This window comes from Symphalangus syndactylus, chromosome 2 (genome assembly GCF_028878055.3).
Source record: "Symphalangus syndactylus isolate Jambi chromosome 2, NHGRI_mSymSyn1-v2.1_pri, whole genome shotgun sequence".
Taxonomy (NCBI): domain Eukaryota; kingdom Metazoa; phylum Chordata; class Mammalia; order Primates; family Hylobatidae; genus Symphalangus; species Symphalangus syndactylus.
Genome location: NC_072424.2, coordinates 114,672,501 through 114,687,778, shown reverse-complemented (window position 1 = coordinate 114,687,778; position 15,278 = coordinate 114,672,501). Strand labels below are relative to the sequence as shown.

The window sequence follows — 15,278 nt, the reverse complement described above, 5'->3', positions numbered from 1 at the left end:
ATAAATTCAAATTTATGCTTTTACATATATTACATACACCAATAAACTATATACATTTTTATATATGCATACAATATATATACAGATCTCAAGGATTTTTAAAGATCTGTTTTGATATAAAGCAAGATTGTATTTAAGGGCCAAACTAATGCTGAGCTAACTATTAGTTCACAGCCAAAGTTTAGAAAATTTTAAGTTCTAATAAATGTTTTAATTTTTTTTTTTCAAAGAAAGCTCAGCCATCCAATCATAGAGCTACAGAAATATGTTTGGAAAAGAAAAGAAAATTTAGCGGAAGCTATAGAGAGGGGAATATTTGTTTTTGAATACAATAATGCTAACATACCAATTTGACAGTTTGATCCCATGAGCCAGACACCACAAGCTGTTCACCTCTGGTTTGGCTCCAATCAACACTATACACCTAAAAACATTGAAAAGCATTTAGAAAGCAAAAGACCATCAAGTTCAACATTGCATTTTATCTCTTGTTATATAACAGTGAAAGGCAGAACAACTAATTTACTAAGTCAAAACATCAAATAATTCCTATCCATCTCAACAAGGTGTCTAAGAAATGAAAAGTTGATCTTGTCCATTTCTCCAGACTTATTCCTTACAGATAAGACTCCATTCTGCTTTCATAGAATTCTACAGTATACTTCCAAACCTTCTTCACTAAAACAAATTATACATATTTTAAAACCTACCAACAAATCACTGTTTGCAGCCCCACAAAGAAATGTCAAAGCAGATTAGAAAGTTAGTCATCTAAAAAAGCTTGCTGGGTCAATGTTTATTGGAAAGTATTAAAATTCAATTAATATCCCTATCTGGCCTTTCTTAGAAAAAGCTTGCAGGAACCAGGTGATCCTTCCAGATCTCTTGGTAAACAGTTTTAGTTATCCAATGCTGCTATTCTAAAGTATATGCTTCACTGCTCTCAGTAAACCATTTCAAATGAAACATCTGAAAACTTTTGGAAATGTTTTCATTCTTTCATTTTATACAACAGATTATACACAAATCACTCCTGTAAACTAAGTTCAACAAAATATGTGCATAATTATACTTTATGAAATTAGTCCTGACAAGGACCTGAGTATATGCCATTGGTATACCACATTGGTGATCAGCCAGCAGGTTACTTTGAATCTTATTACTCTCTCCCACATATATTTAGGAAGTATGAGTATCTGGGCTTAAGCTGCTTACATGTGGGTTACTTTCTCTCTGCTGCCCAGTATTATGTTGAGCCATGTTGGAGGCTGAGGAAAAAAAACATCAGTAATACTGATCCTGTCACTTATAGGTGGAATCTAAAAAAGTCAAACTTAGAGAAACATACGGTAGAATAGTGTTTGCCAGGGGCTGAGGGTGGAGGAAACAGGGATATGTTGGTCAAAGGATACAAACTTTTAGTTATAGGATGAATAATTTCTAGAGATTCAATGTATACCATGGTAACTATTATAAATAATAATGTATTACTGAATACTTGAAATTTGCTGAGAGTAGATCTGAAATGTTCTTATCTCACACACAAGAAAATGGTAACCATTCAAGTGATGGATATGTTAATTAGCTTGACTGTAGGAATCATTACTCAAGATATATTTAGATCAGAACACTAAGCTGTACAACTTATTTTTTTTTTTTCCCCAAAACAGGGTCTTGTGCAGTCGCCCAGGCTGGAGTGCAGTGGCACAATCTCAGCTCACTGCAGCCATGACCTCCTGGGCTCAAGCGGTCCTCCCACACCTCAGCCTCCTAAGTAGCTGGAGTCACGCTTGCGTGCCACCACACCCAGCTAATTTTTTTCTTAGTTTTGTAGAGACAGTGTCTCACCATGTTCCCCAGGCTGGTCTCAAACTCCTAAGCTCAAGCAGTCCTACCGCCTCAGCCTCCCAAAGTGCTAGGATTACAGGCATGAGCCACCATGCTCAGCCTACAAATTTTTATTTGCCAATCATAATAAACCTGGAAAAAAGCTTAATAAAATATTAAGCTTCAAAAAAGTAAAATATTGATATTTTGTTCATAATGGGTTTTTTGCATTAATTTTTATTTTTAAAAACATTAATAAATTATCTTGATTATCAAGTTTTTTGGGGCCCCCTTAAGTTGTGTACCTAGAGTGAGTGCCTCACACATCCTACCCTAGTCCTGGCCCTGCCTCTGCCCATATTCACGCAAAAGACAGAAGAGTAGTTGCAACACTAAAGGAAGCACAATCCAGCAACAGACAGCAGCTATGAAAGGAACAGAAGGGCCAGTGAAAACCAAAGAGCTGCTGTGACCATCTGTTAGTTATGGATAGAAAAAAGGCTGGTTTGGAAGCAATCACTGAAGATGTTGAGAGCTAAAGAGTTTGATTTTATCCTCTAAATTTCTCCTACAAAGGACCATATAGTAAACGGTAAGTTTCTTCAAAAAAGGTACATTTCTTCTATAAAGGGCCATATGGTAAATACTTCAGATTTTATAGGCTATTTGGTCACTGTCACAACTACTAAACTCAGCTCTTATAGCACACACCAAGCAGCCATAGTCAATACCGAATGAATGGGCATGGCTTGATTCCAAAAAACTTTATTTGTAAATCTAACTGCAGGCCAGATTTGGTCCTGGCCCACATGACATAGTTTGCCAACCCCTGCTCTAGGCTGATGTAAACAGTCAAAAACAAAAATAGCAAACCTTTATTGAACACTCTGAGTGTCAGATCCTGTTCATAAGCACTTTATGTATTTTATTTCATTTAATCTTCATTTATATGAAGTAGATACTATGTCAAGGCCCAGAGAGGTTAAGTAACTTGTCCAGAGTCCCAAAGCTAGTAAAGTGCAGATATGAAATCTGAACCTGGGCAGCCTAATTGCAGAGTCCACTCTTAATCACAATGCGAGGCTATCTGTACAGCATGCTACTTGAGGGCACTGTTGAATCAGAACTTCTTGGCAGGCCGGGCGCGGTGGCTCAAGCCTGTAATCCCAGCACTTTGGGAGGCCGAGGCGGGTGGATCACGAGGTCAGGAGATCGAGACCATCCTGGCTAACACGGTGAAACCCCGCCTCTACTAAAAATACAAAAAATTAGCCGGGCGTGGTGGCAGGCGCCTGTAGTCCCAGCTACTCGGGAGGCTGAGGCAGGAGAATGGCGTGAACCCGGGAGGCGGAGCTTGCAGTGAGCCGAGATCGCGCCACTGCACCCCAGCCTGGGGGACAGAGCAAGACTCCGTCTCAAAAAAAAAAACAAAAAACTTCTTGGCTACCTTAAGCCATGATATCAAGGAACTAAAGCTCTACCCCTGCTGGTATCACCCTTTACTGGAGCTACATTTGAGCCCAGATTGATTCCATTGTGTTTTCATGAATTACCTATACACAGATCTTAAAACCCCTGTCCACTTGTGAATTTCCATTTATCCATCAAGACGTGCCCCATTACATCCCTTATGAAATAAGCCTCCCCTGATAAGCCCTTCAATGAGTCATATGCTGCCTTCAACAGCAGCTCACACCTACTTCTAACTCAGCATTTACCATATTTTATTTAGTAAAAAGAATGTTACATAACTCACATACCTGCTAGATTTTGGAGACTCCTAATGAGCAAAACATCTTGTACATCTATGTTCATCACAGTAAAATATGCACTCAAACGTTGGTTAAAATAATTTAACCAATTAAATTTTTCTTTACAACCTGAATCACTGCTAGGTAGGTACAGAGAACTACTAAGTAAATACTAGCATCAACAGTTCAGACTCCACTGCCTCCACACACTTACAGTGTGATGCAGCAGGTGAGACCTTATGACTACTCATAAGGTTACAGAGAACAGGGAAAGACCTTGAACAGGGAACAAGCTTGCCAGATTCAGGGAAGAGCAAGGTTGAATAGCTGGGAGGGATAAGATCCTAAAGGGCTATGGCTAAGAATTTGTCTATGATTTCTCTTAAGAGGTTACAACCATCAACCGCAAGTTACCACTTCGATTATAACATCCTTCTAACTGCTCTCCCCATCCATTTTTGTTTACCTCCAATCCATTATCCACACTGCATAAAAAGTAATCTTTAGAAAATACAAATTAAATGTCACTTCCCTGTGCAAAGCCTTTCAACGGTTTCACACTATATGTAGCTCCTACAACTTAGCATCTTCGCTCAACATTATGTGAGATTCATCCATGTTGATTCTTATTACTCAAAGGTCAAAATCATGCAAAACTATGCATGACTTAGGGATGCATACATATGTAGTAAAAATAGAAAAGCAAAAAATATATAAATAGAAAATTCAGGCTAGTGGTTACTCCTGGGAAGAAGGGAGGAAGAAAAAAAAGAGAGAGGAAGGATAAGACTAGAAAGGGTAAGCAGGGGATGCTAATGGTATAGGTAATGTTTCATTTCTTAAGCTAGATGGTGAATATGTGTGTTCAATATATCATTTTTACATCTTACATGTATTTTATAATGTATAAAATATTTCATTGATTTTTAACATCTGCAATGTCTTTCCACTGATCTTGGCACAATGGCCAAAATGCTGACAGCTCTAAGCACACAGGATCTATCCTTTCTGATCAAGCATGCTCTTTCCTTTGCCTCTAACACTACTACCCTGGCCTCTCCACTTGAATAATTCATTCCAACTTCCCCTTTAGACCAAAGGATGCCCTCCCTCCCCTTCCCCAGACAAATCCTCCCTTCCCATAACACTGCATACATTCACAGTGCTTACCACATTAGACATTAGACAACCAGAAGCCTGCCTCCCCAGACAGGGCAAGGACCCCAGGAGGGCAAGGGCATGCCTAAGGTGTTTGTCTTCCCAGCTAGCCTGGGAACAGTATCTTGCACACAGTAGAGTTAATAAAAGTTTCTGGAATGAATGAAGGAAAAGAGAAACAAATCTGAATGGAAAGCACATCTTCTATTAGTCTCCTCTTCCATCTCTTCCTTATTCCCAACCTCCCCGTCCACTCCCACTCAAATAGTGGGCATGGCAAATGGTCAAATTAAATATAAAAAGGAAGAGAGATATGCAGTGCCTGACTTTATGCTTTAAGAGCAGGGTCCTCTAGAGGCCTATCTGATGAAATTACTCTTGGCAGTGGTGAAGAAAATTAACCAGGAAAATGGAAAAAGAAAAAAACCCACTGCACAATGTTTTGTGCTGCTTTATGAAATCTGAACCTCATCAAAACCAGTTTGAGAGGACAAATTTTATTACTGAAACCAATTCCCAAAGAGCTTATCTTTAATCTACTGTAAAGCATTGCCCTTTTTAAGTTGGTCTACTTAATTAAAAATTGTCAAATAAAAAACTATGTCCAGAATTTTTATTATTATCTGTATGAATACAAAGGAAAGGGTCACTGACTTTTAATTACCAAGTGATTAGAAAGGGCTATATATTTTTTTTAAGGTGAAACTTAAATTTTTTCTTTTTTTTCTCTTTTGAGACAGGGTCTCACTCTGTTATCCAGGCTGGAGTGCAGTGTCACGAATGAGCACAGCTCACTGCAGCCTCCACCTTCTGGGCTCAATTGATCCTCCTACCTCAGCCCCCCGAGTAGCTGGGACCACAGGTGCACACCACAACACCAGCTAATTTTTTAATTTTTTGTAGAGACAGGGTTTTACCATGTTACCCAGGCTGGTCTCTAAATCCTGGGCTCAGGTAATCCCCCTGCCTAGGCCTTCCAAAGTGCTGGAATTACATCCATCAGCCACCACACCCAGCCCTGAAACTTAAATTTTCAAATTTTTTTCATTATGGAAATTTTAAAACATGCATAAAAGTAGAGAGAATAGTATAATAAACCCCCAGGCACCCATTACACACCTTCCATAATGATCAACATGTTGCCCATCATATTTCGTCTGTCCCATTATTGACTGAATGACTGACTGCTGGAGTATTTTAACATCAGACCTTTTACTCCTAAATACTTCAGCAGGTAAGGCTGGTTTATCTTTTTTTACATAAGCACAGGCCAATTTCACCCCCAACAAGATTAACAATTGCTACTTAATACCATTTAACACTCAGTCCTTATTCATATTTCCCTGACTGTCCCAAAAATGTTTCTTTTACTGTCGGCTTATTTGAATCAGTACCCAAACAAGACCCACATTTTACACTTAGCTGTTATGTCTCTTAAGTATCCTCTAAGCTAGGACAGTCCTCCTCCGGACACCTTGCTCTTTCTGCCCCACATCCCATAACATTTATTTGTTGAAGAAACCAAGTTATTGGTCTTGTAGAATGTCTTGCCTTCTGGATTATCCCAAATGTTTCCTCATGGTGAAAATTAACTTTTTTCTCTACCCTTCCAATTTCCTTTAAATTAGAAGTTAGGTCTGGAGGCTTAATCAGATTCAGTTCATTTTTTTTAGCTTCCAATTATATTAGGAGGCATATAATTTCTGGTTGACCCACTTTTAGTGATCCTAAGATTGTTCAGAGAATGTTTCAATCTTAAACTAATGGTTTTAGATCACCCACATGATCCCTGCCTAGTCATTATTTCATTAGGGACTACTAAATAGTGATTTTCTAATTCTGTTATTCCTTCTGCATTTATTAACTAGAACTCTGTTATAAAGAACTTTTCTTATCAACTATTTTAAAATACCACAATAAAACTCATACAAGAAAGGGAAGGTAAATGCCTTGATTCTTTACTTTTGTTTATCAATTTTCAGAATAATGAGCTGGATGTCCTAATAATCTTCAGTGGTGACTACATTTTTCCTAATCACAACTCCATCTCCACATAAGGACTGAAAATACACGTGTGTGTGTGTGTGTGTGTGTGGTGTTTAAATTCATTGCTTTCATTCTTTTGGTTGTTCCAATAGTCTCATCTTTGGCCAATGAGGGTCCCTTCAAGTTGTACATTCTAAACCTTTGATATGTCTCCAGTGGCCTTTCATAGCTTTCCTGCTTTCTGACACAAGAAGATGTCTTGCATTCCTGCCCAGCTCTGGAATAAATGACTTCTCCAAAGACACTATTCTTGTTAGTGGCAAACAGTATTTAGAGGCCATACTCAGGGCACTAAGAATATTCACTACTGGGCCGGGCGCGGTGGCTCACGCTTGTAATCCCAGCACTTTGGGAGGCCGAGGCGGGCGGATCACGAGGTCAGGAGATCGAGACCACGGTGAAACTCCGTCTCTACTACAAATACAAAAAAATTAGCCGGGCGTGGTGGCGAGCGCCTGTAGTCCCAGCTACTCGGAGAGGCTGAGGCAGGAGAATGGCGTGAACCCGGGAGGCGGAGCTTGCAGTGAGCCGAGACTGCGCCACTGCACTCCAGCCTTGGCGACAGAGCGAGACTCCGTCTCAAAAAAAAAAAAAAAAAAAAGAATATTCACTACTACTCAGTTGTCACTGCTTCTAAATCTTTACTGTGCAAAAAACTAAGAAATATGTACTTTTTTAGACAGAGAAAAATAAATCACAAGTTTATATGACTATTCCCTATTCAACTTTAAGATCGCTTCTACTTCTTTATTCTCATAACGCTTTTCTCTTACTTTAAAACTTTCAATTTCTTTTTCTTTTTTTTTTGTTTTTGTTTTTTTTGAGACAGAGTCTCACTCTGTCGCCCAGGCTGGAGTGCAGTGGTGCGATCTCAGCGCACTGCAAGCTCCACCTCCCAGGTTCACGCCATTCTCCCGCCTCAGCCTCCTGAGCAGCTAGAATTACAGAGGCTGCCACCACACCCGGCTAATTTTTTTTTATATTTTTAGTAGAGACAGGGTTTCACAGTGTTAGCCAGGATGGTCTCAATCTCCTGACCTTGTGATCCGCCCACCTCAGCCTCCCAAAGTGCTGGGATTATAGGCGTAAGCGTGGCCAAAACTTTCAGTTTCTAATGACATAATTACTGATATGCCTTATCCTGCAATGTACATATAAGTTTCAAAGTAACAATGTTAATTTTTTTGAATGCAGTTTCAAATTTCTTTCCAATTCTTTGTTTGTTTTTGTTTCTTGTGACAAGAGTCTCACTCTGTTGCCCAGGCTGGAGTGCAGTGGCATGATTTCACTCACTGCAACCTCTGCCTCCCGGGTTCAAGCCATTCTCCTGCCTCAGCCTCCTAAGTAGCTGAGATTACAGATGTTCACCACCACACCCGGCTAATTTTTGTATTTTTAGTAGAGATGGGGTTTCACCATGTTGGCCAGGCTGGTCTCGAACTCCTGGCCTCAAGTGACCCACTCGCCTTGATCTCCCAAAGTGCTGGGATTACAGGCGTGAACCACTATGCCCAGGCCTAATTATTTTTGTTTATTAGACTGATCTTATTAAGAATGTATAATCACAATGCTGGGTTTTTAAAGTCACTTGAATAATTATTTTCAATACCTAGTTATGGCACCAATTTGATAGATCTTTAGATTCAAGTGCTTTCAATTTTTAGCAATTGCTTTTTATTTCCAACTTATTAATATATTGGGATTCTTAATTACATAAAACATTTCAATGGTTCCAAGGTCAAAACTATAATACAAGTTATATTTGAAGAAATCTTATTTCCATTCTGGTCCCCTTTCCCCTGCTTTCTACCTTACCCCCCTTTCAAGGTAACCATTTTTATTAGTTTTTGAATAATTTTTCCACTGTTTCTTTTTGAAATGTATATATACTATATATATTTATAATATATAACAGCTATAAATATATATGCTTCTATTCCTCTCTTTATGTAAAACAAATTTTACATATATTCACATAGCTCTGCCAATAATTTCACTTCATATTAGCTTGCAGCAAAACTAAACATAATTTCTAGTTTCATATAAGTTCTCAGATAAGATTGCATAATTCTCCTACATATGCTTTTTAATAGATTCTACAATCAGAGATGGGGATTTTAATTTCTATCTACAATTCACTCACTAACTCACTTCAGAGACATGCATAGTGTTGACACCTACACTGTGTGTATGAGAGAGACTACAGATATAGTAGCAGTAGTCATGCGTGAAAGTCCTTCTCTATCTGAACATATTCTATTATAGTTTCCATCATTTTCTCTTCTTTAAAAAATTTTAGAAACTTTGAGGTTAGATAATGGGTTGGGAATAATGATTTTGCAAGGTAAATCAAATCGCTCCTTTTATTAAAGATTTTTTAAATCTACATTTTGAATATTGCAATCTCCAAATTATTAGATAACACACGTATCAAGGTCATTAGAACTGAATGCTTACCAAGTTAAGGCAGTGGCTTCCAAACAATGCTGCACATTGAAATCATCTGGGAATGTTTAAATAATACTGATGTCTGGCTCCAGCCCCAGACTCTGTGACCTGGGCATGAAGATAATTTAAAGCTCCTGGCTGGACGCAGTGGCTCACGCCTGCAATCCTAGCACTTTGGGAGGACGAGTCGGGCGATCACAAGGTCAGGAGTTTGAGACCAGCATGGCCAACTTGGTGAAATCCTGTCTCTACTGAAAATACAAAAATCAGATTATATGGTGGCACACGCCTATAATCCGAGCTACTCAAGAGGCTGAGGCAGGAGAATCACTTGAACCCAGGAGGCAGAAGTTGCAGTGAGCTGAGAACATGCCACTGCACTCCAGCCTGGGCAAGAGAGGAAGACTTTGTCTCAAAAAAAAAAAAGAAAAAAAAAAGATTTTTACAAGCTCCCAAAGTGATGCTAATCTGTTGCAAAGTTTAAGAACCACAGACTTAAGGCTAGGGACAGTGGCTCAAGCCTGTAATCCCAATACTTTGGGAGGCTGAGGCGGGCAGAACACCTCAGGTCAGGAGTTCAAGACCAGCCTGACCAACATGGTGAAACCCCATCTCTACTAAAAATACAAAATTAGTCATGCCTGTTAGCCCAGATACTTGGGAGAGTGAGGCAGGAGAATCACTTGAACCTGGGAGGCAGAGGTTGCAGTGGGCCAAGATCACACCATTGCACTCCAGCCTGGGCAACAAGAGTGAAACTCCATCTCAAAAAAAAAAACAAAAAACAAAAAGCTACAGAGTTAAGACAAGCCTTTGCACACCTTTTTTATGTTAAATATTAAAATTCCAAATGCCTGAATTGTAGTCTAGTCCTACCTAACAGCTAATACTTGAAGAAGTAGATTAAGTAGAAAATGGGTAACACTTACCTATCCATGTATGTCCTGTTTTCTGCCCACAGTGCGTGGCCCAAAATCTACACAATCCATCTTTCTCCTGAATTTTCAAAGCATAAAGTCCAACCCCCACCATCCAGGTATTCAAGGCCCATCAGGATATGATCTTTACCCACCTCCATTACACCATCTCCTAGTACACACACTCTATGCTCCAGGCACATCAAAGGACATCTGGTTGTGTGGACATGCCACGCTCCTTCACAAATATAACTTTTGTAGAGGCTATTCTCCATCAGAAATGTCCTTTTCAGTTGGGTGTGGTGGCTCATGCCTATAATCCCAGGACTTTGGGAGGCCAAGGCAAGTGGATTGCTTGAGCCCAGGTGTTCGAGACCAGCCTGGGCAACATGGAGAAACCCCATCTCTACAAAAAATTCAAAAATTAGCCAGGCATGGTGGCATGTGCCTATAGTCCCAGCTACTCAGGAGGCTGAGGCAAGAGGATTGCTCGAGCTCAGGAGGCCAGAGGATTGCTTGCCTCAGGAGTCAGAGGTTGCAGTGAACTGAGTTTGTGCCACTGCACTCTGCCTGGGCAACAGAGTGAGACTCCATCTCAAGATAAAAACAAAACAAAAAATGTCCCTTTCCCTTAGGGCTGCCTAGCAAACTACTAAAAACTACTAACTGCCCAAGACTCAGGTCAAATAGCACCTCTTCTGTGGCAGTCCCTGGTTCTCCTCTCTGTCTACCTTCTAGATACCTCTTTTCAACATCTATCATGTTGTACTGAATGGTTGTTTTTTTGTTGTTGTTGTTGTTTTAATTTACATGGGACCCTAAATGGTTTGTTTGCATGTCCCAAACTACAACCAGAGAACGGCACATAAGTCTTATTTATACCTGCATCTTCAATGACTGGCACATGTCTGGCACATAATATGTGCTACAAGTAGAGACAGGTCTGCCTTTTTTAATACAAGTCTAAACTTTAAAATATAAAACAAAGCCAAAAGAAGGTAAATGCTTTTAAAACATGAGAATTGAAAAGTGATGACATATCACATCCTAATGGCAGTAAAATCCAAAAAGGGAGAATTGATTCAAGTGACATCTAATAGAAACTATTTTTCTGTACAATCACAATCTTTACAGGGAAAAGCTTTAAATGGCTATTATAAATTGTAATAAATCTTACTGCAGTAACCTACTCCAGAATGAATGGTTGGGCATCACTAAATATGCAAAAAGAAATATATCAAGTCCAACTATTTCCTCAATTTTTAAAAAAGAAACAGGATGCAAAGAAAAAAATGCCTTCAGTTGATAAATCTGTTGTGTAGTTTTAAACATAAATGCATTTCTGAAGAAAACACACTAGTTTTAAATGCAGGACTGGTTGTCATTCTGCATTAATATTTTTTATTGGCACCTGATATGGATCTCATCTTGAATTGTAATTCCCACGTGTCGAGAGAGGGACCTGGTGGGAGGTGACTGGATCATGGGTGCAGTTTCCCCCATGCTGTTCTAGTGATCGTGAGTTTTCATGTGATCTGATGCTTTTAAAAGTGGCAGTTTCCCTTGCTCTCTCTCTGCTCTCTCTCTCCTGCCACCTTCTGAAGAAGGTGTCTGCTTCCACCATGATTGTAAGTTTCCTAAGGCCTCCCCAGTGATGCAGAACCGTGAGTCAATTAAGCCTCTTTCCTTTATAAATTACCCAGCCTCAGGTATTTCTTTATAGCAGAGTGAAAAAGGACTAATATAGAGAATTGGTACCAGGATAGTGAGGTACTGCTATAAAGATAATCTGAAAATGTAAAAGCAACTTTGGAACTGGGTAACGGGCAGAGGCTGGAAGAGTTTGAGGGCTCAGAAGAAGACAGGAAGATGTGGGAAAGTTTGAAACTTCTTAAAGACTTCTTGAATGGTTCTGAACAAAATGCTAATAGTGATATGAACAATGAAATTCAGGCTGAGGTGGTCTCAAATAGAGATGAGGAACTTATTGGGAACTGGAGTAAAGGTCATTCATGCGATGCTTTAGCAAACAGACTGGTGGCATTTTGCCCCTGCCCTAGAGATCCGTGGAAGTTTGAATTTGTGAGATGATTTAGAGTGTCTGATGAGAGAGATTTCTAAGCACCAAAGCATTCAAGAAGTGACCCGGTTGTTTCTAAAAGTGTATAGTCACATGCATTCATGAAGAGATTATTTGAATTTGGAACTTATATTTAAAAGGGAAGCAGAGCATAAAAGTTTAGAAAATTTGCAGCCTAACCATGAGGTAGAAAAGAAAAACCTATTTCCTGGGGGGAAATTCAAACCTGCTGCAGAAATTTGCATAAGTAACAAGGAGCCAAATATTAATAGCCAAAACAATGGGAAAAATGTATCCAGGGCATGTCAGCGATCTTTGCAGCAGCCCCTCCCATCACAGGCCCAGCAGCCTAGGAGGGAAAAATGGTTCTGTGGGCCTGAGTGGCCCTGCTGCTCTGTGCAGCCTCAAGACATGGTGCCCTGCATCCAGCTGCTCTAGCTCCAGCCATGGCTAAAAGGAGCCAAGGTATAGCTCGAGGCATTGCTTCCGAGGGTGCAAGCCCTAAACCTTGGCAGCTTCCATGTGGTGTTGGGTCTGTGGGTGCACAGGAAACAAGAAGAGTTTAGAAGACAAGAGTTTAACCTCCACCTAGATTTCAGAGGATGTATGGAAACACCTGAATGTCCAGGCAGAAGTCTGCTGCAGGGGAGGAGCCCTCATGGAGAACCTTTGCTAGGGCAGTACAGAAGGAAAATGTGGGGTTGAAGCCCCCACACAGAGTCCCCACTGGGGCACTGCCTACTGGAGCTGTGAGGAGAGAGCCACTGTCCCCCAAGCCCCAGAAAGGTAGATTCACTGACAGCTTGTATTGTACAGCTGGAAAAGCCACAGGCACTCAAGCCAGCCAGTGAAAGCAGCCATGAGGACTGCACCTTTCAGAGCTACAAGGGTAGAGCTGCCCAAGGCCATGGGAGCCTACCCCTTGGATGTGAGATATGGCGTCAAAGGAGATCATTTCAGAGCTTTAAGATTTAGTAACTGCACTGCTGGGTTTCAGACTTGCATGGAGCCTGTGGCCCCTTTGTTTTGTCCAATTTCTCCCATTTGAAACACTTAGCTAATGCCTATAGCCCCATTGTATCTTAGAAGTAACTAACTTGTTTTTGATTTTATAGGCTCATAGGCAAAAGGGACTTGCCTTGTCTCAGATGAGACTTTGGACTTGGACTTTTGGGTTAATGCTGGAATAAATTAAGACTTTGGGGGACTGTTGGAAAGTCATGATTGGTTTTGAAATGTGAAAAAGACATGAGATTTGAGAGGGTCCAGGAGTGGAATGATATGGTTTGGCTTTGTATCCCCACCCAAATCTCATCTTGAATTGTAATCCCCACGTGTCCAGGGAGGAACCTGGTAGGAAGTGATCAGATCACAGGGGCAGTTTCCCCCATGCTATTCTTGTGATAGTGAGGGAGCTCTCAAAAGATCTGATGGCTTTAAAAGTGGTAGTTTCCCCTGCTTTCTCTCTCTCTCTTTCTCTCTCTCCTGCCAACTTGTGAAGAAGGTTATCTGCTTCCCCTTCACCTTCTGCCATAATTTTAAGTTTCCTGAGGCCTCCCCAGTCATGTGGAACTGTGAGTCAATTAAACCTCTTTCCTTTATAAATTACCCACTCTCAGGTATTTCTTTATAACAATGTGAAAACAGACTAATACAATACCTATCATTATTGACTCCTCAGCTTGTATCATTATCAAAAAGGAAATAATTGATTCATTTTTTAAAGTAAACAAGATTTTAACTCTTAAAATGTATAAGCAAATACATTTCCTCCGTAACAGAATACTAATAGTTGCATACTTAGGTCAAAAATAAGTTTTTATAAGCAATGCTCAAAAACCTCAATGGATCAAATATGTTATAAAAATTCAGTGAATTGATAAACCTTGTTATTCGACAATGAGAACAAATTTTAACTCATTTTTAAATTGTGATAAGCAAACTCATTAGTTTGAAAATTAGAAATATATTACATTGATTTATGTCATCTTTAAAGTCACTTTAACTCACTCTCAGTAGCACAGTGTTTTAAGTCAGAAAGCAGTGAAATAAAATTGTCAATTCACTCTTTCTATTCTCACTGAACTTTTAAAAATTTTTATTATATATTCAGCAGCATTAGAATAAGCCAAAGGCATTTTATGGGACTCAAGAGACATAATGACCTCTGCAGACACCAGTTAAACAACAGACAGAAGAATTTGATTCCTACTTCGATGCTAGGTTTAGCAACCATTCACACAGATAACGTCCATGTTTTTCTTTCTTTTCATTTCACCAAGACCTTCATTCCTCAAAGCCTAAGATATATCTAAATCTTGGATTTCTCTTTTTTGCCTCATCTGACAACTTGAAAATTGACTGTTGGACACATAGCCATCAAGTGGTATGTGTCCACTTGACACATAACTTGTTTTACATTTTTCAAACCCTATTAGAATAAAAGCAAATAATAATACTAGCTCATATTTATTCAATGCTGGTCTGTGATACAGACTACTAATAAACTTAGTTTGCAAATGAAAACACTCAAGTTTAGGAAAAATATGTGACATATGCAAGGTCTCACAACAGGTAACTTACAAAGCTGGGATTCAAATCCAAGATTGACTAAAACCATGCTATACATCTTTATTATATACTCTCTTCCATAGAAGAAAATGACCCGTTAGTTGCTCTTCTATTTCACAACATAGCTTCCCTGAACATACTGGTGGAAAAAAAAAAAAACAAAAACAGAAATTGGCTATGTTCATTATCAACTTTTTTTTTTAATAACTTTTTTTTAAGACAGAGTCTCGCTCTGTTGTCCAGGCTGGAGTGCAGTGGCACGATCTCAGCTCACTGCAACCTCCACCTCCCAGGCTCAAATGATTCTTATGCCTCAGCCACCAAATAGCTGGGACTACAGGTGTGCACCATCACACCCAGCTAATTTTTGTATTTTTAGTAGAGGCGGGGTTTTTGCCATGTTGGCCAGGCTGGTCCCAAACTCCTGGCCTTCAGTGATCTGCCCACCTCGACCTTCCAAAGTGTTAGGATTACAGGCAT

The 15,278-nt window shown here is 39.7% G+C and overlaps 1 protein-coding gene across 9 annotated transcripts in view; it reads right to left on the bottom strand.

The window, feature by feature from the left end:
* Positions 1 to 15,278, bottom strand: part of PEX7 (peroxisomal biogenesis factor 7) — a 93,718-nt gene that overhangs the window by 68,876 nt on the left and 9,564 nt on the right. For all 9 annotated transcript variants that reach the window (XR_010116859.1, XR_010116858.1, XR_010116860.1 and 6 more), the window contains exon 4: positions 347 to 424. Coding sequence is in view for 6 of the 9 variants with exons in the window: in XM_063622382.1 (XP_063478452.1) it covers positions 347 to 424 (78 nt within the window). In the remaining 3 variants the exon portion in view is untranslated. The remainder of the gene's footprint in view (positions 1 to 346; positions 425 to 15,278) is intronic.